This window comes from Chlorocebus sabaeus, chromosome 14 (genome assembly GCF_047675955.1).
Source record: "Chlorocebus sabaeus isolate Y175 chromosome 14, mChlSab1.0.hap1, whole genome shotgun sequence".
NCBI classification, from domain to species: Eukaryota; Metazoa; Chordata; class Mammalia; order Primates; family Cercopithecidae; genus Chlorocebus; species Chlorocebus sabaeus.
In genome coordinates, this window is record NC_132917.1 from 70,057,981 (window position 1) to 70,085,675 (window position 27,695).

At 39.9% G+C, this 27,695-nt stretch overlaps 1 protein-coding gene across 18 annotated transcripts in view; it reads right to left on the reverse strand.

Annotated features, from left to right (window-relative positions):
* The window catches only part of TIA1 (TIA1 cytotoxic granule associated RNA binding protein), a 36,800-nt gene that overhangs the window by 8,767 nt on the left and 338 nt on the right, over positions 1-27,695 (reverse strand). For 2 of the 18 annotated variants that reach the window (XM_038007058.2, XM_038007057.2), the window contains exons 2-7: positions 15,077-15,179; positions 11,757-11,855; positions 10,320-10,374; positions 10,115-10,147; positions 8,789-8,876; positions 5,573-5,648 (exon numbers count right to left, since the gene is read on the reverse strand). In XM_038007058.2, coding sequence (XP_037862986.1) covers positions 5,573-5,648; positions 8,789-8,876; positions 10,115-10,147; positions 10,320-10,374; positions 11,757-11,855; positions 15,077-15,179 — 454 coding nt within the window. The other 16 variants (XM_007970330.3, XM_007970329.3, XM_038007061.2 and 13 more) reach the window with 14 other exon arrangements.

A 27,695-nucleotide genomic window follows, 5' to 3' on the forward strand; every position in this document is an offset into this window, starting at 1 on the left:
GGAATCATCATGACCTATGTTTTAAGAAGGCCACTCTTAGTGCTAAGAGGAGAATGGCTTCAGGTAATGGGTAGTAAGGGGATAAAGATACTTTATGAAACTTGTGCAATATTCTAGATTTTTAAAAAGTGTTGGTGGCCAGCAGCATTGCAGTAACAGTGAATGTAACCTAAACTCAGGGCCAAAATAATGGGGGCTGGAGGGGACACCACAAGCAAAAGGAGAGAAATCGAAGATAACTCTTAGGTTCCTCTAGAGAAATTGGAAAGACAGCATTTATTGAAATGGGGAGAAAGACTAGTAAAGAAAAGGGGAACAGGTCTGAGGAAGAATCAAAAAGCTCCATTAAGAAAAAACTTTGAGATGCCTGTGAGACATATAAATGAAGACCATTTGTTAGTCAGTGTGGAACACAGAGAAGTAGACTGAAGACACAAAATTCATGCAGACTAGAGAAAGAGCCTAGGATAGAGCCCTTAAAAACAGCAAAACTTGAAAAATGGGTAAAGGAATAATCACTAGCTAAGGTGACTAGGGAGGAGTAGCCAGTGATGAAGAAAGAAGCCACAAACGTGTATGGTCAAGGGAGCCAAGAAAACAGAGGTTAAGAGGTGACCTTGAAAATACACTAGCATTGGTAGAAAGTGAGAGTGAAACCAGCTTAGAGTAGACTAAAAAGTAAATGGGGTATAACTTTTGTGTGCACACATCAAAGGTAAGTTTAACCTACTACTGAAGGAACAGGCAAATTCAAGGCCTTTCTTGAGATACGAAAAAAAACTCTTTAAAAAAAAAATTAAACAGGGTCTTATTCTGTCATCTAGGCATGATCATAGCTTATTGTAGCCTTGAACTCCTTGGGCTCAAGTGATACTCCCACCTTAGCCTCCTAGTAGCTAGGACTATAAGCATGCACCGACACGGCTGGCTATTTTTTTTACTATGATAAGAACGGCCTTTACTGGTTGCAACAGGCAATGGGAGGGGATTCGGTGTCCACATACTAGATTACCAGGCTTTTTTTTTTTTTTAATTTAATGGAGACAGGGTATTGCTATGTTGCCCAGGCTGGTTGGTCTCTAACTCCTGGGATCAAGCAGTCCTCCTGCCTTGGCCTCCCAAAGTTCTGTTATTACAGGCATGAGCCACTGTGCCTGGCAGGAAATGTACATTCTTAAAAAGAAACAATTATCATACTAACCTGTCCGAACTCCATGAGGTGCTTAACTAATGTTATGTGTTGAATTGTGTCCCTCAAAATGATATGAAGTCCTACACCCTGGTATCTGTGAAATGTGGCCTTATTTGGAAACAGGGTCTTTGCAGAAGTAATTAAGATGAGGTTATATTGGATTAAGGTGGGCCCCAAATCCAAGTCCTTATAAAAAGTAAAGATTAGACTGGGCATGGTGGCTCACACCTATAATCCCAGCACTTTGGGAGGCTGAGGCAGGTGGATCACTTGAGCCCAGGAGTTCAAGACCAGCCTGGACAACATGACGAAATCCTATCTCTACAAAACATAGAAAAATTAGCTGGGCATGGTGGTGCACACCTGGTGTCCCAGCTACTTAGGAGGTTGAGATGGGAAGATCACCTAAGCCTGGGAGGTTGAGGCTGCAGTGAGTTGTGATTGTGCCACCACACTCCAGCCTGGGTGACAGACAGAGTGAGGCCCTGTCTCAAAAGAAAAAAAAAAAAAAAAAAAAAAGATATTATATGGATACACAAGAGAAGATGGTCATGTGAAGATGAAGGCAGAGATTGGAGTTATATAGCTACAAGCCAACGAATGCCAAGGATTACCAGCAACCACCAGAAGCCTGGAAGAAGCAACAAAGGATTCTTCCACAGAGCCTTCAAGAGAGCATGGACATGCTGACACCTTAATTGTGAATTTCATGCCTCCAAAACATTGAGAAAATAAATTTTTGTTGCTCTAAGTCATCCAGTTTATGATACTTTGATACAGCTCCTCAGGAAAAAAATAAAACCACTCACTCAAAAAAGTGGAGAAAAAACATAGATGTATCTATGTTGATGGTTGTGAATGGGAGATAAAAGGGAAGCATATGCAAACAACTCTTGAGAATTATAGCCAAGAAATGGGGATATAGGTAGGGAAGGGATGTGAAGATAAACAGTGGTTTTGATTAAGAGATCCTAGATGGCCGGGAACGGTGCCTCATGCCTATAACCCCACCACTTTGGGAGGCCGAGGTGGGGGGAACTGGTGGAAGCCAGGAGTTCGAGGACAGCCTGGGCGACAACGGGAGACTGTTACTACAAAAAAAAAATGTGTGTTTTTTTTTTTTTGAGATGGAGTCTCGCTCTGTCGCCCGGGCTGGAGTGCTGTGGCATAATCTCGGCTCACTGCAACCTCTGCCTTTTGGGTTCAAGCGATTCTCCTGCCTCAGCCTCCTAAGCAGCTGGGATTACAGGCGCATGCCAACATGCCTGGCTAATTTTTCTGTTTTTAGTAGAGATAGGGTTTCACCATGTTGGTCAGGCTGGTCTTGAACTCCTGACCTCATGAGTTGCTCACCTCGGCCTCCCAAAGTGCTGGGATTACAGGTGTGAGCCATTGAGCCAGGACTTTTTTTACAAAAAAAAATTAGCTGGGCATGGTGGTATACACCTGTGTTCCCAGCTACTCCAGAGGCTGAGGCAGGAGGATGGCTTGCACCCAGGAGTTCAAAGATGCAGTGAGCTATGATCACACCACTGCACTCCAGCCTGAGTGACAGAGTGAGACTCTGTCCAAAAAAAAAAAAAAAGAGAGAGAGAGAGATCCTAGGTGTTTTTTGATTGATGAGAATGATCCAGTAGCGAAGGAATAGAGTGATGACACAGGATAGTAGTAACAACAAGAACAGCACATATTATGATTCCATTTATAGGAAATGTTGAGAACAGGGAAATCTAGAGACAGAAAGTAGACTGACAATTGTTCAGGGCTGGCAGGAGGGGCATGAAAGGAAAAGGATAGTGACTGCTAATGAGTCATGTAGCTTCTTTTTGGGGTGGTAAAAATATTCTAAAATTTATTTTGGTGATAGTTGCACAGTTCTGTGAATTACCTAGAAACCACTTAATTGTATATTTTTAAAAAAATAATTTTTTTTTTTTTTTTTTTTTTTTTGAGACAGGGTCTCTGTCTGTCGCCCAGGCTGGAGTGCAGTGGCGCAATCTCAGCTCACTGGATCCTCAACTTCCTGGGGTCAGGTGATCCCCCACCTATGCTTCTCAAGTAACTGGGACTACAGGTGTGCACCACCATGTCTGGCTCATTTTTTGTAGAGAAGGTGTTTTGCCATTTTGCCTAGGCTGCTCTCAAACTCTTGGGCTCAAGTAATCTGCCTGCCTTAGTCTCCCAAAGTACTGGGATTATAGGTGTGAGCCACTGCACCTGACCACACTGTATACTTGAATTATATCTCAATAAAGCTGCTGTTTAAAAAAAAAAAAAAAATGAAGCAGTGGCAGCATAAGCTCAAAGTCCTTGAAAAGGCAAGAGAGGTGGGGACACAATCATAAGTGATTTTGCCTTTGACAGGAAGGACCTTTCCTGTACTACAATAGGAGGAAGAATGGGAAGGTGGATGAATTTTATGTAAATTTGGTGGTTGAAAGATGAGAAACATGTTTGCCAAGACAGTACTCTGTACTCATCTAAAGTGTGTGACCATTAAATTAAGAGCAAAACCACTTGAACTCAGTTTTTTTCCAGCAACATTCAGTTATTTTGGGGTAGGCAGAGAAGCTAAGCTCAATCAGTATTGTGGTTTTCCTAGCATGTAGAACACAGGATGAGAGGCTGGGGGTAACTGCAATCAGGGCTGTAGCACTGCATAACACAGCCAAGCATATATCACAAATTTTACGTAAGTTGAAATTTATAGAAGATTTTATAGAAGATTATATTATTTACTCAAAGTTACATCTGTTTTAAAATGGTTGTCAGAATTTGTATACACCTCTGGCTAACTCCAGAGGTCATACACAGGTATCAATAGACATCCTTTGCTATTTGACTCTAGTTCATACAACATACACATTCAATAGTGATTTTTATATAGCAGAACCCTATAGTCCACAATCTTGAAAATGTGAAAAACGAGTTCCTAGCCCACCAAACCCCCAATTTATTTTCCTAAGTTGCACTAAAACATCCTAAAACCTATGAATCAATCCTCTAAGGAACTCAAATTAATCATGGCTATTAATTCATTATAGAAAGTATTTTTCTACGTTTCTAAAATATTATGCTATGATTAATAGTAAAATTTTCAGAACCAAATAAATTCTCTTAATTTTATTTTCTCATCCTACAGGAAAAAAAAAAAAAAAAACCTTTGGTAGATAGGACATGTACATGATTGACCTTGTATTGTTTTCACCTCTCAATATACTTTACCATTTTCAACTGTTCTTTTTTTTCTTGAGACAGGGTCTCACTTTATCACCCAGCCTGGAGTGCAGTGGCTTTATCACGACTCACTGCAGCTTTGACCTCCTGGGTTTAAGTGATCCTCCCGCCTCAGCCCCGCAAGTAGCTGGGACTACAGGCATGCGTCGCCATGCCTGGCTAATTTTTTGTAGAGATGGGGTTTTGCCATGTTGTCCAGGTTGGTCTTGAACTCCTGACCTCAAATGATCCACCCACCTTGGCCTCCCAAAGTGCTGGGATTATAGGCGTGAGCCACTGGGCTCGGCTGAATTTTCGGAATTTCCGAAATAAATAAATAAATAAATAAATAAATAAATAAATAAATAAATTAAATAAAGTAAAGTAAAATAAAAAAATATATATATTTTGTAGAGATAGGGTCTCACTATATTGCCAGGGTTTATCTCAAACTCCTCAGCCTCCCAAAGTGCTGAGGTTATAGGCATAAACCACTGTACCCGGGTAATATATAATTTTTTAAAAAGTTCCTACCCATCACAGTATTTTATTTTATTTACTTATTTTTTGAGACAGGGTCTCACTCTGTCACCCAGGCTGTGCTGTGGCATGATCTCAGCTCACTGCAACCTCTGCCTCCTGGGTTCAAGTGATCCTCCAGCCTCAGCTTCCTGAGTAGCTGGGACTAGAGGCGCCCGCTACCACACTCGGATAATTTTTGTAGTTTTAGTAGAGGCAGAGTTTCACCATATTGACCAGGCTGGTCTCAAAGTCCTGACCTCAGGTGATCCACCCACCTCTGTCTCCCAAAGTGCTGGGATTACAGATGTGAGCCACCGCGCCTGGCCTCCTCACGGTATTTTATTAGCTACTTCTAAACTACCATGGGAATATAAACTAGGGAGATAATGAATTAAATCCATAAATGAGATTTTCAACATCTACCTTTGGCTGATAATTTAAACAACTTTACTGTCTATATTCTGAAAACATCAGTACTCTGCATGCCAGTACTCAGGTGCCAATAAATGTTAAATAGACAAAACAGAAGAAGATATCTTCTAGTGAGGGTAAACAACAGATTAAAAAAGATTAATAATTAAAACTGAGCGCTTCCATTCTTTACTCTTTAAGCATTGTCCATGCACTTCTGATTGAGCTCACCCATTTGTTGAAAAAGGAGACAAAGCCATATCCCTTAGACTTTCCTGTTGCCATGTCTTTTACCACTCGGGCATCTCTGAAATCAGAAACAATCAGAAATTTAGGTTTGCAAACTGTCCTCTGGATATCAAATGAGAATTTCACACACATCTCATTCTCATGTTTCGCCTTCATTAAAGTGAACCTTTAATGCAAATTCACCTTTTATTCTACAAAATTTATCATGTATTAGGAAATGAGGCTTAATTTTATAGACATGCAAATCAATAACTTAAGTATATACGTATATTTATATTGTACAGAAATTGCCTCTCTCTTCAAAACACTTTTTAAACTTTTAAATATTAAGCATGGTGAAAGCAGCTACTCACATGAACTACTTAACCACTTATAAAGTTCACAGGACATTAGATGAATGGCTTTCTTTAACCATGCAATTTATAACTTATTTGACACTATATTCTACCTAATCATTGAAAAAAAAAAAAAAAGAAAACTGGAAACCAAAAGAATGAAAAAGTTGTATATTCCCTAAACTAATTAAACTATTTCATTTTTTCAGATCAATTTATACCCCCCTTTTTGTCTAAATTTTGAGAACTTGACATTTTCAGAAATGTTAAATCATTGAAGAAAAATACTAGACACACACACGTTTTAAGCTAGACAAGAAAAGATTTTACACTGAATTTTAAAATAGCATTCATATAAAATTGATTGGAACTACAAGATATAAAAGCAAAATTTTAAAAAGTCAGAAAGTAAAAAAGCACGCCAACATTTATCCACTGTGAACCGTAGCTTGTAGTTAGCCAGGGCAATTCTGTCCATTCTTCAGAGACACTCTGCAAAATAACCAGAGCCCTATTATTTGAGATTGAGTAAAAACCCAGCCATGATAGCTAAAACTCCATACCTCAAAAAATTGGACTCAAATTGTGCTTCACAGGCAATCTGCTTTTAAGTTAGTCAGGTATGTCACAATGCTTGCTCTCTCAGGACACATGAACAAAACAGGCACTTTTATAACAAAAACCCAAGTCAGAAAGCCATGCAATATAATTTTCTATTAAAGTATACATAAGCATATTTTAGATCAATCTGAGTGATTTATTAAGTGTTCAGGGTCAAAATGACAAAGACATGGTGGTGAAAAGGGAAAACTAATGTAAGTCAATGCTCAATAAGTAAAAATACTTAATAAACTATCTGTATGGTACGCATGCATTTAATTTGGTAGCTGACTCTCTTCTATACTGTAATTTGTTAGTCTACCCTTAAACTCAAGGAACAGGAAGAGTTTATAGGCTGTATATAAGGGAAAGCACCATATTTTTTATACTAAATGCTTTTACAGACCACTGTTTATTACACATCTATAAATCAAGCACTGATATTTGCACTTTCTAGAGAATATCATGAGGACCCTTCAATATATAGTCATCAACTTATCTCCTTTAAAAACAAAAAATCAGGAAAATATGCTACTGACTGCCAAATGATTCCTTTAAATGTAGGAAAGCTAACTCCTTATATAGCCTAAAACTCAAACATTATACATTATCTCAATTGAAAATCATGAAACTTAAAGGTCTTACCAAGAAAAAAAAAGCATACACCAATAATCATGGGACCATAAGAAAATCTACAAACTAAAAATATGATACAGAAATATATTTAAGAGAAAAAATTATAACCCATGATTTGTAAATCATTTATAACCCATGATTTGAAATTGCTAAAATTTGAAGGTCACTTAAACTCACCAACTGTTAAACAAGCTTTGCCTAATTCCAAACTAAAATTCCCATGTTTTCAAAAAAATACCTCAGTCAAAATCAAAGCATTTAATAAAATAGCTACTTAATCTGTTCACAATGTCAGAAAATTTTTTTCTTGTTAAAGTTTCAGAAAATGTTAACCTTGAAAAATATTCAACTCATATTTATTTCTCTCTGAAAAGATTCTCTAGAGAAGCAGCAACAAAGATCTAGATCAGGCTTCTTTATCCTTTTATGGTCCTGTGACTACTCTGACAATAGGATAAAATTTACAAAGATTTTCCACACCAAAATGAAAACACAAAATTTTGCATAGAGATTTAGAGCCCTTGAGAGGCCAAAGGCTAAGGCTGTCTAAGTCCAGATATTCAAAAGCAAGCTAATTATTATTGAAACTCTAAGATATTATTAGGAGGGACAATCAAGAAATGAAAGCTGTACTTATTTTCCTCATCAGGTCTCACAAAGAAAAATTTCATCTGAAAGAAGTCCATTTATAAGCCCTAATTCTGTGACCACCTTTAAAGTTGGTAATCCTTTGGTAACATGCACTGTCATCCCCTAATCAACGAACTGTAATACTTGAAATGAAAGCTCCCAAAATTAATCACCAATACTACTGGCATTTACTTTCCAGTCTCCTCATCTCATCTCTGCTGTTGGTCTATTCAAACCAAACCACAGCTAGCATTGCCTTTTTACTATTCTTCTAGGTGGAAAATAATAAAGCAACTGGAAATCCTGAAGAAGTTTTCTAAACTATTTACTCTAAAGTACTACAAACAACTTGTTTATTCTTACTCTAATATGGCATGCTTTTCAAAATTTTAAAGTTCTTCTATGATGAATGCTATCTTAAGTAAGGTATTTATTCATAAGGGCCTAAAATGTATGATTAATAACAAGTGTAGGCAAGGCAGTGCTTCATAAAATATTATTAAGGCACTATTATTGTTAGCAGTTTTTTTAAAAGGGTATAAATATCTAGGAAATAATATTCAACAACTGCTTTTTAAGTTGAATTGTTAAGGTTTCTTTTTGTTAAAATATATTAACACAAAATGCATGGTATCATAGAAGTGCCCAACAGATCTAAATTCCTAGTTACAGCACAATTTTACTAAAGACTGTCACCAAGCTAGCTTGATACCTATATAATAAACTATAAAATGTACAATGGCAAATTTGTCTCTTAAGAGCTATGCTAATTGAAAAAGGATTTTAAGATAATTGAAAACCAAAGGTTTATTCATCAATGGGAAAACAATCTTTGGCTGTTAACTTCTTGAATGATCTCTAAACAATGTAATACATTATATTCAAGTGATAAAATTAATGTTTTATCACTTTTATCAAAATTCACAATTATTTTCAAGTTATGTCTACATATAATTGTTTCTAATTAAAAGGATTTTATTTATCTTCTGTTACTTACGATATTCTTCCAAATGGTGCAAAAGCAGCTTTTATATCTTCAGTTGTAATTTCTGGACTGAGATCACCAACAAAGACATGGAAATGATCTTATAAGGGGAAGGAAGGGGAAGTGAAAAGAAAAATAGAACTTTAGAATTTAAAAAGTACTAAAATCTATCCAATAAAGTATTCTTAAAATGATTATGACTTATGATAAAGTATAAATAAAACACTATCCTATATCTATACAAATCCTATCAATTTTAAACAATGAATCAAGGTAACAATATAGGAAAAATTCTCCTGAAACGACTGTGATACATCTAACTGTAAAGTGACATTTATATTTCTATTTACAGTCAATTATTATACTGGTCTAAGAAAATAAACTAATAATATACAAGTTTCAGTTCTGCAAAAAAATTTAATGACTTAGTTACCATTCTAATAATAATTATTTACTTTTATTCAGTTTACCACTATATTAAGGCTTTACAAATTAAAACAAAATAGTGGTACTGTGAATTATGTAGACTAGATTTGCCTCAGTTAACACAATTTACTGAAGCTAGCTACATGATATATACTTGGTTTAACCATATTTTGTGAAGAACAATCAAAGAAATACCTTGCATTGCAACAGTTTGATGTTAAAGTATTTGACAGTTTTCTCAAAAGCCAACAGTTTTGGTTGCCCAGACATTACACCATTCAGTTTATGTGAATCCATGTGCAAGTGAACTAAGACTGAAGGCAACAGAATGAAAACAGTAATCCCTTCACTTTATATCAGAACCATTAAAAAAGCATTGGAGAGAAATAACCATCCCATATCTGAAGTTTTTAAAAAAGACAACTATCAAAAAAAGAAACACTTTAAAAATGCAAAATTGTTGGACCAACACTTTAAAATGGACACATACATCAATTTGACAAAGCATATTTGGAAAGAAAAATTACCCATATTTGACAGGCCTTAAACAACATTTTGGAATGCTCTTTGGGAAACAAAATTTGAGGAGCAACTCAAGCATTTGGAAGATCTGGGTATGAAGCCCAGATGGCAACCTCAAGAAAGGAGGGTATATTTTGCCCCTTAGTTGGTGAAAGTAGTTCTAAGGCATCAGCTGCTACCAAAGGGATCAGAAAGCTTGAACTAGCACCAAAGTAGCAGACAAGCTATACTTGGTCAACACCGAGAAAGGAGAAAAATATTGCTAGAGAGACAAATAGAAATAATATCTCCTCCCACCCCCCCCCCCCAAATATCAAACAAAAAAACCTCAGGTGGTTAGTGAATACCCTTTCAAGAGATTTCATTTTATGTTTAAGAAGATACAATTACCTTGTGAACGCTGTGTGCTGACAACGGTACTACCTGATGACAAAGATTAGATTTGTTCTTAAATTTATTAACACAAACACATTCAATCATATCTTAGGATAACGATCAAAACATTACTGCAAACATGTATGATGTTTATAGGCTTTACAATAAAACTACTGGGTATAATAAAAACAAATGCTCAAAGAGCATAAAATATACTTACTGCTTGTATCTTTCTTTTGACTGCTGGGGGTTGTTGCCCAATTCACTTTGACTTCCTAAAAAAAAATTTCTACATTTATACTTCACAAAAATAAAACCCAAAATCACATTTACATCTATAAAAAGATAGGAAGATATCTGTTTAAGATGAAACACTGAAGGAGATACCAGCTCTGGTCAAGTTTCAATACTTAATCTTCTGACCTACATTTAGGGAAATAATGTTTACCAATCCTAATCTTTATATGTCTGTTAACATTCAATTAACCTTTCTTACCTAAAGTATACATATTTTTTTCCCTTTCATTCTTTTCCATTAGCATCCAAGCTTGAGTTATTCAGCAAATATTTTGATATTTACCATGTACAAGCCACCATGGAAAATACTAATATAGGCTGCTGGCTCATGCCTGTAATCTCAGCACTTTGGGAGGCCAAGACAGGTGGATCACCTGAGGTAAGGAGTTCAAGACCAACCTGGTCATCATAGTGAAACCCTCTCTCTACAAAAATACAAAAATTAGGTAGGCGTGATAGTGGGTGCCTGTAATCCCAGCTATCCAGGAGGAGGCTAAAGCAGAAGAACTGCTTGAACCCAAGAGGCGGACATTGCAGTGAGCCAAGATTGTGCCACTGCACTCCAGCCTGGGTGACAGAGCAAGATTCTATCTCAAAAAAAAGCCAGGCACAGTAGCTTACGCCACCATGAGGCCGAGACAGACAGATCATGTGGTCAGGCGATTAAGACCATCTTGGCCAACAAGATGAAATCCCGTCTCTACTAAAAATACAAAAAATTAGCCGGGCGTGGTGGCAGGTGCCTGTAGTCCCAGCTATTCGGGAGGCCAAAGCAGAATGGCGTGAACCCAGGAGGCAGAGCCTCTGCACTCCAGACTGGGCAACAGAGTGAGACTGCCTCAAAAAAAAAAAAAAAAGAAAAGAAAAGAAAATACTAACATAAACACAGGCCTCTGGCCTCTAAAAGCTTTATCTCACCTTTTTAATATTATATGTGAATAACCTTTTGCTATAAAGTGTTTAATGTTTCAGCCAGGCGCGGTGGCTCACACCTGTAATCCCAACACTTTGGGAGGCCAAAGCAGGCAGATCACCTAAGGTGAGCAGTTTGAGACCAGTCTGGCTAACATGGTGAACCCCCGCTTCTACTAAAAATACAAAAAATTAGCCAGGTGTGTTGGTGCACGCCTGTAATCCCAACTACTAGGGAGGCTGAGGCAGGAGAATCACTTGAACCTGGGAGGCAGAGGTTGCAGTGAGCTGAGATTGTGCCACTGCACTCCAGATTGGGCAACAAGGGCAAACTTCCGTTTCAAAAAAAAAAAAAAAAAGGTGTTTAATGTTTCCAAAAAGTAAACAAAATCATATGTAACTTAAATTTTGTCAGTGCAAGTCACCTTCTTTAATTACGACAGCTTACCTTACCCATTATCTTCCGTCCATTCATAGCAGCTAATGCTGCGGCTGCATGACGATGCTCATGAAACTCCACAAAACAATAGGGATCATTTCCAGCTGTCTGTGGGAGAAGAAACACAAAAGCCAATTTTAAGCTTTATTCACCCATTACCTTAAAATTATGTAAAAAAAAAAAAAAAAAAAAAAATCTTAAACCAAGTTTTATACATCTAAGTTATCAGGCCATGGAGAATGAATGGTCCATTCCGCAAGTACATTTTAGATTTAAAAAGTAGGCCAGGTGAGGTGGCTCACGCCTATAATCCTAGCACTTTGGGAGGCCAAGGCAGGCAGATCATGAGGTCAGCAGTTTGAGACCACCCTGGCCAACATGGTGAAACCCCATCTCTACCAAAAAAAAAAATACAAAAATTCGCCAGGCGTGGTGGCAGGCTTCTGTAATCCCACCTACTTGGGAGGCTGAGGCAGGAGAATTGCTTGAACCCAGGAGGTGGAGGTTGCAGTGAGCAGAGACCACACCATTGCACTCCAGCCTGGGCAACAGAGCAAGACTCCATCTCAAAAAAACAAAACAAAACAAAACAAAACAAACAGTAAACAGCTAGGCCTGGTGGAGAGCTCCTGTAGTCACAGCTACTTTAGGAGGCTGAGGTGGGAGGAATGCTTGCGCCCAGGAGTTTGAATCCAGCCTGGGCAACACAGCAAGATCCTGTCTCTAAAATAATTAAAAAGTAAAAAAAAAAAAAACAAACACTTAAAATCACACTGCTTTTATATGTAGCTATTTTCTTCAACAGGTTACACTATAGTACTATAATTTAGTATTAATGACTAGGTATCCTAACTGGATATATAGCTATAAATACCCCATCATCATAAAACCATTTGTTCAAGCTACACAGATAAGTTTGACTGAACTCCTAGGTTCTGAAGTCTCACTTCGGCTTTTTATGATTTTCTATCCCCTCCCTGTTACATGTTACTTTTTACTGCTACAAATGTACATAGCTCCTTGCTGCTACTAGCTTGCTGAATAGCAGAAAATCTTAGCCAACCTTCTTAAACCTGTTTTAAAATACAGGTAAATAGGCTCTGAAAACTGAAGAGATTCTCTGGTAAGTAAAATTTTACAATAGGTTTTAGAACGTGAACTTTCTGACATCAATTTTTTCCTTGTTCAGAAGTCTTTAAAAAATTATCTTCCTGGCCAGGCATGATGGCTCACACCTGTAATCCCAGCACTTTGGGAGGCCAAGGTGGGTGGATCACCTGAGGTCCAGGAGTTCAAGACCAGCCTGACCAACATGGAGAAACCCTGTCTCTACTAAAAATACAAAATTAGCCGGGCGTGGTGGTGCATGCCTGTAATCCCAGCTACTCGGGAGGCTGAGGCAGGAGAATCGCTTGAACCCAGGAGGTGGAGGCTGCAGTGAGCCAAGATGGTGCCACTGCACTCTAGCCTGGGCAACAAGAGTGAAACTCCGTCTAAAAAAAAAACACTTCCCTTTGTCAGGCACAGTAGCTCATGCCTGTAATCTCAGCACTTTGGGAGGATGAGGCAGGCGGATCACCTGAGGTCAGGAGTTCAAGACCAGCCCGGCCAAAATGGTGAAACGTCAACTCTACTAAAAATACAAAAATTAGCTGGGTGTGGTGGCGTGCACTTGTAATCCCAGCTACTCAGGAGGCTAAGGCAGGAGATTCACTTGAACCCAGGAGGCAGACATTGCAGTGAGCCGAGATTGTGCCACTGGATTCCAGTCTGGGCACACAGCGAGATTTCATCTCAAAAAGAAAGAAAAAAAGTATCTTCCCTTTTCTGCTGGTGTTCCAGGTAGGTGAGGCTATGTGATAAGTAGAACCTGGATGTTTAATTATAAATTAAAGTAGCAGAAAAAAATTCCAATTTTTAAATCTATAGTGCAAAATACCAAATGACATTATAGGCCATTTTAAAATTCTTTCCATAACCTCCTAAACAGATTTGTTAAAATAAAAAACTAATTCAAAAGACTAGAAAGCTACCAAAATAGAGGAATATACAATTTTATTTCAAGTACAATTAATACTTTTCACTTAATTTTTTTTTTAGAGATGTGGTCTCAGGTGTGAGCCACTGCACCTGGCTAAATAATTACTTTTAAAATACCAAGTAAAAAAAAGTTTAGCTGGAATACAACAGGAAAGAAGGTAACAGATACACATATACATTGTCTTTTCTGGAGAAAAGAAAACTGAAAGTTTATAGCAGGCTGGGTGCAGTGGCTATTACCAAGACCCTGTCTTTCAAGACAAACAAACAAACAAACAAAAAACCCAAAAGTTTACAGAAATGAGAGACCATGGGACAAAAGGATTTCTCTTTAACATTGCCTTTCCCATTAAAAAATTTAGGCCGGGTGCGGTGGCTCATGCCTGTAATCCCAGCACTTTGGGAGGCCAAGACAGGTGGATCACCTGAAGTCGGGAGTTTGAGACCAGCCTGACCAACATGGAGAAACCCCATCTCTACTAAAAATACAAAATTAGCCAGGTGTGGTGGCACATGCCTGTAATCCGAGCTACTTGGGAGGCTGAGACAGAATTGCTTGAACCTGGGAGGCGGAGGTTGTAGTGAGCCAAGATCATGCCATTGCACTCCAGCCTGGGCAACAAGAGCAAAACTCCGTCTCAAAAAAAAAAAAAAGAAAGTATTTTTCCTCCCCAGGAGACAAAGACTCCAGGGAAATAGGGTAACTGTTCCCTAAATGTCTTTTTATACATATTATGAATCAGGGTTAACACCAATTGGATGAATGAGTTGAATGTGTGTGTTTTTTTTAATACATTAAGGTCTCATAAATAAGAATTGCCTAAATACAAGAAAAACTTGAATCATGACCTTTAAAAATAAAGTTAAAAATACTTTCACTGTATCAAATGCCTGTTATTTTTTAACCTGTTTCCCAATTTAATTGTAAGAGCTGAATTTATTAGCCAACCAATTGACACCACATATAAATATTTCTGATGCCTCAATGCACCTGAAAGAGCCCACATTTTTACAGTTCCCATCTGATCTACAAATAACTAGTTCTATTCTCATCTTCCATTATTTAGTAAAACAAATTAAATTCAGCTGTCAAAACAAGTTCATTACAAATTCACTAAAATCCAAATCCCTATTAATTTAGAATATAGTAAACTAAGACTATATTTAGACTACAGTAAACTAAGAATTTATACTATATTTAGACTATGGTAAATTAAGAATTCCTTCCAAGCAATTGCTTTAAGCAACATCTTAAAAAAAAAAAGAATAAAGTTAACTAAGTAAAATACCCTTACATCCATAATCATTTTGCAGTTTTTACAAGGTCCAATCTGGCTAAAGAGTTGCAGAATTAGAGCTTCTGTCACATCTCTGGAAAGGTTACCGACGTATCTGAAACACAAAGAAAAACAATTGACCTTTTTTTTTTTTGAGATGGAGTTTTGCTCTTGTTGCCCAGGATAGAGTGCAGCGGCGCGATCTCGGCTCACCGCAACCTCCACCTCCAGGGTTCAAGTGATTCTCCTGCCTCAGCCTCCCCGAGTAGCTGGGATTACAGGCATGTGCGACTACACTCAGCTAATTTTATATTTTTAGTAGAGACAGGGTTTCTCCATGTTGGTCAGGCTGGTCTCCAACTCCTGACCTCAGGTGATCCACCCACTTCAGCCTCCCAAAGTGCTGGGATTACAGGTGTGAGCCACTGCACTTGGCCTTTTTTTTTTTTTTTTTTTTTTAAGAGAAATGGTCTGGCTATATTGCTCAGGCTGCTCTCAAACTCCTGGCCTCAAGCAAACCTCCTGCCTCGGCCTCCTGAATAACAGACTACAGGAACCACCACATCCAGCTCAATTTACCTCAATTTATCTATTTTTTTTGAGACAAGGTCTTGCTGGGTTGCCCAGACTGGAGTGTAGCGGAGCAATCTCGGCTCACTACAACTTCCACCTCCTGGGTTCAAGGGATTCTCCCACCTCATTCACCCAAGTAGCTGGGACCACAGGCGTGTGCCATCATATCTGGCTAATTTTTTTACATTTTCTGTAAAGAAGGGGTTTCACCATGTTGCTGAGCTGGTCTCAAACTCCTGGGTTCGAGTGATCTGCCCACCTCAGCCTCCCAAAGTGTAATCTTAAAGATTACAGGCATAAGGCATTGTACCCAGCCCTCGATTTACCATTTTAAATTTGCTTATTCTCCACCAGTTTCTAAAGCTGTTTATTAAAAATTAAACTTGAGAAATAGGCAGATCTTTGCCTTACACTATAATATTTGGGAGTGACTTTAAAAAGCTTGCCAACACTTAAAAATCTCTTCGAAAACAGAGGTTAAGTATGTTATTTGAAAATATATTAGCTGGGTGTGGTGGCTCATGCCTGTAATCCCAGCACTTTGGGAAGCCAAGGTGGGAGAATCACCTGAGGCCAGGAATTGAGACCAGCCTGGTAAATTGAAACCCTGTCTCTATGAAAAACACAAAAATTAGCCAGGCGTGGTGGTGCACGTCTGCAAACCCAGCTACTTGGGAGGCTGAGGCAGGAGAATCACTTGAACCCAGGAGGCGGAGGCTGGGTGAGCAGAGGTTGCACCACTGTACACCAGCCTGGGCAACAGAGTAAGACTATGTTTCAAAAAAAAAAAAGAAAAGAAATATGTTACACCTTGCTAGTGAAGGGGAAGCTAGTATGTGCATGTCTGTTTTAGTCATGGTTTTGCAAATTAAACCTATTGCTTGTTTCTAAGTTTCCAGGCTTACCTTAGGAAGATAAACTTTCTCAAATGAATCATCGTTAGTTATATAAAATATCTTATACAATAATGGCTGGGCGCAGTGGCTCACGCCTGTAATCCCAGCACTTTGGGAGGCTGACGCAGGTGGATCACTTGAGGCCAGGAGTTTGAGACCAGCCTGGCCAACATGGTGAAACCCCTTCTCTACTAAAAACACAAAAATTAGCTAGGCATGGTGGTGCCCGCCTGTAATCCCAGCTACTTGGGAGTGGCTGAGGCATGAGAATTGCTGGAACCCAGGAGGGGGAGGTTGCAACAAGCCTAGATCATGCCACTGCACTCCAGCCTGGGTAATGAAGCAAGACTGTCTTAAAAAAGAAAAAAGAAGGCTGGCTACGGTGGCTCACGCCTGTAATCCCAGCACTGTGGGAGGCTGAGGCGGGCAGATCACGAGGTCAGGAGATCGAGACTATCCTGGCTAACACGGTGAAACCCCATCTCTGTAAAAATACAAAAAATTAGCCGGGAGTGGTGGTGGGCACCTGTAGTCCCAGCTATTTGGGAGGCTGAGGCAGGAGAGTGGTATGAACCCAGGAGGCGGAGCTTGCAGTGAGCCAAGATAGTGCCATGCCACTGCCCTCCAGCCTGGGCAACAGAGCGAGGTATCGTCTCAAAAAAAAAAAAAAGAAAAAAAATTTATACAATCAAACCTAAGAAGCACTGCAATTATTTCTACTTCTATGGTATTAATATTACTAAGAACACTGATGTTCTCCCATTTTTTTTTTTTTTTTTGAACAAAGTCTCGCTCTGTTGCCCAGGCTGGAGTGCAGTGGCGTGATCTCTGATCACTGCAACCTCCGCCTCCCAGGTTCAAGTGATTCTCCTGCCTCAGCCACCCAAGTAGCTGGGACTACAGGCACCTGCCACCACACCCAGCTAATTTTTTTATATTTTTGGTAGAGATGGGGTTTCACCATATTGGCCAGGCTAGGCTGGCACCCCCAATTTTTAAATTAACATTATTTCCCTTATTTGTTCAATTTAGGTAGACTTTGGTTATGCAATGAACACATTTTTGAAAAGTTATAGGTAAATTATCAGTTGTTTTGAATGCTCACAGTGGGATGAGAAACCTTCCATTTATCAGTAGAAGAGGGGTGAAAGGGAGTAGAAAGATCACAGATTATGAGTTGGTAATCAATAAAAATATAAATAGTGCATTACAAGGCCGTAAGACTGTGATGATCTTCATTTAAAGGGCTTAGGCTAGGGGTAGTGGCTCACACCTGTAATCCCAGCACTTTTGGAGGCTAAGGTGGGAAGATCACTTTAGTCCAGGAGCTCAAGATCAGCCCAGTCAATACAGTGACACCCCCGTCTCTACAAAAAATAAAAATGATAAAAAATTAGCCAGACATGGTGGCACTATGTCCCATGGCATGGTCCCAGCTACTTCAGACACTGAGGTGGGAAGATCACTTGAACCCAGGAGTTAAGAGGCTGCAATGAGCTATGATTATGTCACTGCACCAGGTGACAGAGCAAGACTCTATCTCTAAAAATAAAATAAAGGGTTTTTTTTTTTTTTTTTTTTGAGATGGAGTCTCGCTCTGTCACCCACGCTGGAGTGCGGTGGCGCGATCTCAGCTCACTGCAAGCTCCGCCTTGTAGGTTTACACCATTCTCCTGCCTCAGCCTCCTGAGTAGCTGGGACTATAGGCACCCGCCACCATGCCCGGCTAATTTTTTGTATTTTTAGTAGAGATGGGGTTTCACTATGTTAGCCAGTAAGGTCTTGATCTCCTGACCTCGTGATCCGCCTGCCTCGGCCTCCCAAAGTGTTGAGATTATAGGCGTGAGCCACCGTGCCCGGCCAAAAAGGGTTTATAAATAAGTTTTTAAAATGAGATTTTGAGATGAGTTTACCTCTAGTCATGTTACAGAGTTAGAGGTTTACCAGTTCTGGAATCAGAGAATGCAGTCTCCCCAAAACGTTAGTTTCTCATTTGTCTCTCAGGTACCCTTCAGAAAATTTGATACAAGGTACGGACTTTCTCCTCAGAAAAATAAATATTCATACATGCTCAAAAAGTGCGGATTCAGTTTCTTCTTTCCATCTACCATTCAACAAACACATATTGAGTACTTAACATGAAGCCTTCGGAAAAGGTTAAGATGGCAAAGGAAAAAATGCTGAGTCAATAACAAATGACATTTAAAGATTAGGTAAAATAATGGTACTCAAAAGAGAAAGTAACAGCAACATTTACCCAACAGCAATTTACCAGTATTGGGAATTATTACTGCACCAAGTCTCTATTCTGAAAAAGAGACAGAATTAAGCATTTATCCTATTAAGTAGGAACTCCTAAATAGTGTAATCTAATAGCTCTAGTTTAGAAAAGTTCTCCTTTACAAAAGAATGCTAGTTAATAAATGTAGAAAGATAGTATTAAATTAACAATGTGTAAACCCTAATGAAACAACTGATTCAGGGAAGGATCTTTAATCTATGCTTAAATTACTACGTGAATGGCTGGTGTGGAAATAGTCACAAGGTGTCAGAGTTATCACATAGATTACTTAATTCATTGCAAAGGGAAAACCTTACCTCAAAAATGAGAGCTTTGGCTGTTACCACTATAACCCAGTAATAAAATTTTCCATTATTTTATAGATGGGCAACAACCAATGAGACACTGCATATATATAATATGAATTACACAGTATCACCTATAAAATATTTACATAAAAAAGTCTAACCTAAATCTAACCAAGCTGAAAATTAGATTTAAGTTTATAGGATATCGGGCATATAAAACAATTCCACAAATCCAGATGTGGGACATTTTATAAGACAACTCAGTCTCTTCAAAAAATTATTGTCCTAAAACAAACAAAACAGATGACTGTTCTTGAATAAAAGGGAGCGGTGGCACAAGCCCGCAGTCCCAGCTACTTGAGAGGCTGAGGTGGGTGGATCCCTTGAACCCAGAAGTTTGAATCCAGCCTGAGCAACATAGCAAGACCTCATTTCTAAGATACAAATAAGTAAAAGAAACAGAAAGTTGGGCACACTGGTTCAAGCCTGAAATCCTAGCACTTTGGGAGGTTGAGGTAGGCGGTTCACTTGAGACCAGGAGTTAGAGACCAGCCTGGCCAACATGGTGAAACCTCATCTCTACTAAAAATACAAAAATTAGCCAGGCATGGTGGTACACGCCTGTAATCCCAGCTCCCTGGGAGCCGGAGGCACAAGAATCACTTGAACTCAGGAGGTGGACATTGCAGTGAGCTGAGATTGCACCACAGTACTCCACCCAGGGTGACAGAGCAAGACACTGCCCTCCCCGTCCCCCCACCAAAAAAAAAAAGGACATAAAAAACACTGATAACCAAATACAATGAATAATGTTTAAATGGATCCTGGATAAGGGAAAAATAGTTTTTTCTTACAGAATTAATTAATAAATGTAGAAAGAATGAGTGAAATAGAAAATCACCATTAACATACCATAGTAATAATTTCTATAGGAAGATCCACCCATGGAAGCTCACATTAGTTGATGAAACCTTAAAAGGGGAAACAGGGTATCTGCATAGCCTCAAAGTACCACCTCTAAAATATTTATTAAATATTGGTTTTGGCCCAGGTGCAGTGGCTCACACCTGCTATAATTCCAGCACTTTGGGAAGCCGAGGCAGATCACAGGTCAGGAGATCAAGACCACCCTGGCCAACAGTGAAACACCATCTCTACTAAAAAATACAAAAAATTAGCCGGGCATGGTGGCGCGTGCCTGTAGTTTCAGCTACTAGGGAGGCCAAGGCAGGAGAGTCGCTTGAACCCGGGAGGCAGAGGTTGCAGTGCCAAGATCATGCCACCGCACTTCAGCCTGGCACCAGAGCGAGACTCTGTCTCAAACAAAAAAAAAAAAAAAAAAGGTTTTGACCAATGAACTAATGGTTTTAAATGACTATGAATTCTTTGGATACACCTCCCTCTAGGAAGTATAACTTAATCTTCCTCTTCCTGAGTGTGTGAGCTAGCCTTGGTGACTTACTGCTAACCAACAGAGTAAGTTAAGAAAAAATAAGTCATGGTGATTTTGGAGAAAAGGAGAAACAGTACCCTTCCAAAGTGTCGGCGGGGTGCAGTGGCTCACACCTGTAATCCCAGTGCTTTGGAAGGCCGAGGTGAGAGATTCACTTGAGGCCAGTAGTTTGAGACCAGCCAGGGCAACATAGTGATATGCCCCGTCTCTACAAAAAATAAGAAAAAATTAGCTGGGTGTGGTGGTGTGCACCTGTAGTTCCAGCTACTTGGCAAGCTGAAGTGAACAATGATTGTGCCACTGCACTCCAGCCTGGGCAACAGAGTGAGACCTTATCTCTAAAAAAAGAAAAAAAGTGTTAAGGTCAAGAAAGACATCTCACAGAACCAAGGAGAATAAAGAGACGACGATGAAATGCAATGTGGTATTTTCCTGAGTTGGATCCTAGAATATAAAAAAGATATCAGTGGAAAAATTGGAATAAAGCCTATAGTGTTAATTTCTTAATTTTGATAATTATACCATGGTTATATAAGATGGTAACATTAAGGGATGCTAGATGAAGGTTATCATGCCATTCTTCCGCAAAACCCTTCCCTGCAAAAAAAACAAGTCTGTACTATCTCTGCATCTCTTCTGTGTCTACTCTCACCTGACTCTTGTGCCTGTAAGAAATTTTCAGGATTAGCCGGGAGTGGTGGCTCATGCCTGTAATCCCAGCACTTTGGGAGGCTGAGGTGGACGGATCACTTGAGTTCAGGAGTTCGAGATCAGCCTGGCCAACATGTTGAAACTCATCTCTACTAAAAACACAAAAAATTAGCCAGGTGTGGTGGTGGGTGCCTGTAACCCCAACTACTCAGGAGGCTGAGGCAGGAGAATTACCTGAACCCAGGAGGTGGAGGTTGCAGTGAGCCAAGATCTCGTCACTGCAGTCCAGCCTGGGGGACAGAGACTCCATCTCAAAAAAAAAAAAAAAAAAAAAAAAAAAGGCAGAATTTGATAAGGTCTCTGTGAAAATTTGAGTAAAAAGTATGAATAGTTTTTTACCTAATAATAAATTCCATAAGAGGCTTTCATTTGTATTCTTAGTTGGTATCTACCATCCAGAACAGAGGTCCCCAACTCCCCTCAGGCCACGGACCATTATGTGTCAATGGCCTGTTAGGAACTGGGCCACACAGCAGGAGGTGAGCATCGGGGGAGGGAGCATTACTGCTTGAGCTCTGCCTCCTGTCAGATTAGCAGCATTTGTGAACTGGGCATGCAAGGGATCTAGGTTGTGTGTTCCTTATGAGAATTTATCTAATGCCTGATGTTCTGAGGTGGAACAGTTTCACCCTGAAACCATTCCGCCCATGGAAAAATTGTCTTCCACAAAACTGGTCTCGGTGCCAAAAAGGCTGGGGACTGCTAGTTAGAATACTGACTGGAACACTGCAATATCATTGCAGTGATACTTATTGCTCTATAAATATCTGCTAAAGAGTTAAATGTACTGTCTCAGAATGACTTCTGAGCATTTGCAATTTGCTAGAATATTCTCTCATTTTGCTTAAGTTACCCTAGGGGGAAAAGATTAGTTATGTCTTTTACTAATGAAGAAATTATGTAGACACCAGGCACGGTGGCTCACACCTATAATCCCAGCACTTTGGGAGGCTAAGGTGGGAAGATCGCTTGAGCCCAGGAGTTCGAGACCAGCCTGGGCAACACAGTGAGATCGCTTCTCTACAAATATTTTTAAAAACTAGCCAGACATGGTGGTACATGCCTGTAGTCCCAGCTATTCAGTATGCTGAGGTGGGAAGATCCCTTGAGCCTGAGAGGTCGAGGTTACAGTGAGCTGCGATTGCACCGCTGCACCAGAGCCTGGGCAACAGGATGAGACCCTATCTCAATTAAAACAAAAATAAACTGTGTGGAATAGTAAGTGCTCATGTATATACTATACATCAGCATCCTAACCTTATTATTATGTAACAAATGTATACCCATCACAAAGAATAATCTGTTACAAGAGATGGCTGAAACTGCCTTATTAGTTGGGACCTCCTTCACTAGGTAAACCAGCTTGAACAAATGTATCCAATACTATGCCTGCAGACATCTTAAGGGTTATCGATCCTCAAGACTTTTCATTTTTACTTATATTTTGCAACAAACTATAACATTTTAGATAACTGATATTACACATTTTAAAATAAATCCATTTATTGTCGACATTCTCACATGCCACATCTAAGCCACTGGTAATTCCTGTTGCTCTATTTTCAAAACATATCCGTAATTCAACTACTTCCCATCACTTTCACAAGCACTAACTACAATTATAGGCACTGTTTTCTCTCAAACCTGGCTTGGCTTCCTGACTAGGCTACTTGCTTCTGCCAGTTTCAAGGTTAAGATAGGCTATACCACTACTATGCTTGAAACCCACTTACAGCTTCCATTCCTACTCAGATAAGATAGCCCTCTTAAGGACCCATATAATCTGGTATTTTCTATCTCCCCTAACATTCCTATTTATCATTCTGACCTCATTTCCTACTCCTCTACTACATTTACTCTCTTCAGACTAACCAACCAGCATGCCCTGCCCCCAAGGGCCCCTTGCACTAGCTCTTTCTAGGCTGCCCCTCCTTCAGATAGAAGCATGGCTCTCCCTTATCTCCTTCACTTTTTTCCTCAAATGTCACTTATCAAAGGATGACCTTCCTTTATTATTCTCTATAAATATTCACCCCTTCCTCCTTACCATGCATACCCTGCATTATTTTTCTCCATGGCACTTATTACGATCTAACATAATTACTTATGTAAGTTCTTTTTTTTTTTTTTTGAGACGGAGTCTCGCTCTGTGGCCCAGGCTGGAGTGCAGTGGCCGGATTTCAGCTCACTGCAAGCTCCGCCTCCCGGTTTATGCCATTCTCCTGCCTCAGCCTCCAGGCGCCCGCCACCACGCCCGGCTAGTTTTTTTGTATTTTTTAAGTAGAGACGGGGTTTCACCGTGTTAGCCAGGATGGTCTCGATCTCCTGACCTCGTGATCTGCCCGTCTCAGCCTCTCAAAGTGCTGGGATTACAGGCTTGAGCCATCGCGCCCAGCCACTTACATAAATTCTTAAAAGGCCTACTACATGTACTACCGTATCCCCAGTTCCCAGAAGAGTGACAGCCATGTAGTATGCTCTCAATATTACTGAGTGAATGTAATGTTTCTAGCATATTCTTAATTACTAGCAGTTATTTGGAAACATAAGTATTATCTAATAAATATCTCATTTTAGTCAACCTTGCCTTCAATCTAATCTTTAAGATAGGTCTGATTCTCAATCCAAGAGATTTTATTTCATACAAATTACAAAGGCCAATACTATTTGGAGAGTGGGGTAGACAACAAGAATGAAAGACAAGCATGGAGCAGAAGACAGACAAGACTCACATTAGTATATAGCAATTAATTGGGCTCTGTCTCGCTCTGTCGTCCAGGCTGGAGTGCAGTGGCGTGATCTCGGCTCACTGCAACCTCCACCTCCTGGGTTCAAGCAATTCTCCTCCCTGAGCCTCTGGAGTCCCAAGTAGCTGAGGCTACTGGCATGTGTCACTACACGTAGCTAATTTTTGTATTTTTTTTTTGAGACGGAGTCTCGCTCTGAGGCCCAGGCTGGAGTGCAGTGGCCAGATCTCAGCTCACTGCAAGCTCCGCCAACCGGGTTCATGCCATTCTCCTGCCTCAGCCTCCCGAGTAGCTGGGACTACAGGCGCCCGCCACCTCGCCCGGCTAGTTTTTTGTATTTTTTAGTAGAGACGGGGTTTCACCGTGTCAGCCAGGATGGTCTCGATCTCCTGACCTCGTGATCCACCCGTCTCGGCCTCCCAAAGTGCTGGGATTACAGGCTTGAGCCACTGCGCCCGGCCAATTTTTGTATTTTTAGTAGAGATGGGGTTTCGCCATGTTGACCAGGCTGGTCTCAAACTTCTGACCTAAGGTGATCCACTCACCTCCGCTTCCCAAAGTGCTGGGATTACAGGTGTGAGCCACCATGCCTGGCCAGCTGCAAGCTTTTAAAGATGGTCTATAATTTATAGATCTGCACTCTTAGCAAATGTGAAAGCCACACAGTAACAGTATAGTTATCTCAAAAGAGAGCACTTGTGCATTTGAGAGTAAACCACACAAAGGATATTAAGGTGTCTGGATTTGAGGGACCTAATTTTCATCAACACCAGCAATGTTTTTCTAGTCTAGTGTGTAGTTTTTAGTTCACGAGTTGAATATTTTTAAAGTGACCAAGGCCAATTCAGACTCACTATACACATATTTTTATTTTTTTATTATGGAAAATTTCAAATTTATACATGAATAGAGAATAGTAGTATACATCACTCATACGCTCACTACAAATGTTTGAACTTATTAATTGTACCTTGAATACTCCTCAAAATAATCCTGCAGTATAAACTTTAGGGAAGTTTGTCTCAGAATATGTTTTCAAAGTATTGGTGACAAGAAATCAAATACTAGTATTCTCTAACTTAACATGGAGATGCTGAACACTCAGATGTAGCAAATGAAGGAATTTCCAGTGAGCCATTTAGGTATGCGGGTGATAAAAACTTAAGACTCTATTTTATCCTCAAGAAAAATCTTAATTCACTGCTTGAAATTCTACCATTTTTTTTTTTTTTTTTTTTGGGGGGGGATGGAGCCTCCCTCCTGTCGCCAGGCTGGAGTGCAATGGTGCAACCTCAGCTCACTGCAACCTCCACCTTCCAGGTTCAAGTGATTCTCCTTCCTCAGCCTCCTGAGTAGCTGGGATTACAGGCATGCGCCACCATGCGCAGCTAATTTTTGTATTTTTAGTAGAGACAGGGTTTCTGCATGTTGGCCAGGCTGGTCTTGAACTCCTGCCCTCAGGTGATCCACCCGCCTCGGCCTCCCAAAGTGTTAGGATTACAGGCGTGAGCCACTGTGCCCAGCCAATTATACCAGTTTCTTAAACAAATTTATTGATCACTTACCATGGACCAGACTAAGAACATATATTAAGAGGCTCTGTGTTTTTAATGTGCTAAGAACTGTGTTAAGAACATATATTAAAAGCCTCTGACTTCCAGGGTCATTAAAGCAAAAATCTTACATTAAAATTAAAAACACTACTAGGAAAACTTAGGGATTAGTACCCTCATGTTTAGCCAAGGTTTGCCTGACTGGAAAAATGGGAGTTTGGGTTGAGGGAGGTAGAAACAAGAGACTTTTACAGTATGACTACTTTGAGGAAGAGTTTCTTGGATGGGGTGTTTTAGTGAGGGATACAAGGCAAAATAAGTCATAACTGTAATAGTTAAGAGTTGAGGACAGGTCAGGCGCTGTGGCTCACATCTGTAATCCTAGCACTTTGGGAGGCCGAGCTGGGCGGATCACCTGAGGTCAGAAGTTCGAGACCAGCTTGGCAAACATGGTGAAACCCCGTCTCTACTAAAAATACAAAAATGAGCCGGGCATGGTGCCCGCCTGCAATGTCAGCTACTTGGGAGGGTGAGGCAGGAGAATGGCTTGAACCCAGGAGGTGGAGGTTGCAGTGAGCCGAGATCGGACCACTGCACTCTAGCCTTGCAGCCTGGGTGACAAAGTGAGACTCCATCTCAAAAAATTAAAAAGTAAAAACAAAATTAAAAAGTTAAGTGGACAGATACTTCTGGCAGTTTTTAAAATTAAACATTTTCAAACGAAGAATATTAAGTTTACATTATAAAACACGAGCAGTGCCTTAACCCAAAACGCTGATGGCTGTCGTAGCTAAGAGGCAAGGGGGAAGAGACTCCACCAACACCGTGAGGCTAGTTAGTTTTTTAGGGAGTATTCATCTACAGATACAATCTTTCCTAAAACAAAGGTCATGCACTAATTGCTACGTCCTATTGAAAAGATACTTTTTGAGCCTCAGGAATAGAGAAAAGAAATTTCAAGGTTACTAACAGATTAACTGACAATCTATTAAGAAAACAAGTGCAACCACATTTCCAATATAGATAAGAAATAGCAACTTAAAAGTGGAAAAATTTGGAGGTTAAAAAAACAACGACATCGTACTTCAGAGCAACTTCATTATCTAGAAAGCTGCAAAGAGAAACCTAAAATTGCATTTTTAATGCATGGAGCTCTCAAACTGCCAGTATTCCAAGAATATAAACAAAAAGCTATGTCAAGAACTCATTGAGCTTTTCTCTTTCCGAGAAATGCCAACAAAGGCAGGATCAACTCATCCGATAATACTCTGAAAAACAAAGAACGCAGTGGGGGAAGCCACACGACAAAGAAAATATCCACGCTCCGATAATTTAACGCTAACTCTTAAAATTCTCTGTAAATATGTTAGGGCATTTATCAATTGTTGCTTCATAAAAACGGCCCGCTCGTTCAACACCATGTCAATCACAACAGTAACAAGCGACTATAAAAATAATATTAAATCAATTTCCCCACAATTGATATATTCCTTCTGGGTGAGATTTCCAAATCCCTGGAGTGTCTGGTTAGGCTTTTTGGTCGGTGGGGGGCTACAGAAGGAAAGCCAGAGGTTAAAGAAAAATGCTTGGCTTTTTTCCAATGTCAACTGCAAGAATAAAGTTTACCGCACTGAAAATGAGTACAAGCAGCCTCAAGGGGGGGGGGGAAATCTTATCACCGAGAAGAAAATGAAAGGAAGAATTTCAATAGGAAATCAAAAGTAAAATTAAAGGAAGACGGCTGTAAAGATAAGAAGAGGTTAATTAAAAAGGGGGAGAAGCGGGAAAAGAGAAGGAAAGAAAGCATAGGACAAAAGGAAGGTTCGACAAGTTCTAAAAAGAGATCTGAATGAAAAAGTCTTTTCTCCAGGTTTAAGACCACAGAGGGCCCGCGGCGAGAGCAAAGGTCAAGCAATGGTGTAGCTAAAGTGAAGGGATTAATTGAAAGGGTTGAGCCCGGTCTCCCTTCACCTTGTCCTCTCACAGATTGGGTCTTGGTTCTAAGCATTCAGGTGCATGCTAAGGAAACAAAAACCACGATATGGCGGTGTCCACGGAGAACAATAGGCTGGGAGCGGCGCAGGGCCGAGGCCTTCCCTCCGGGACGAC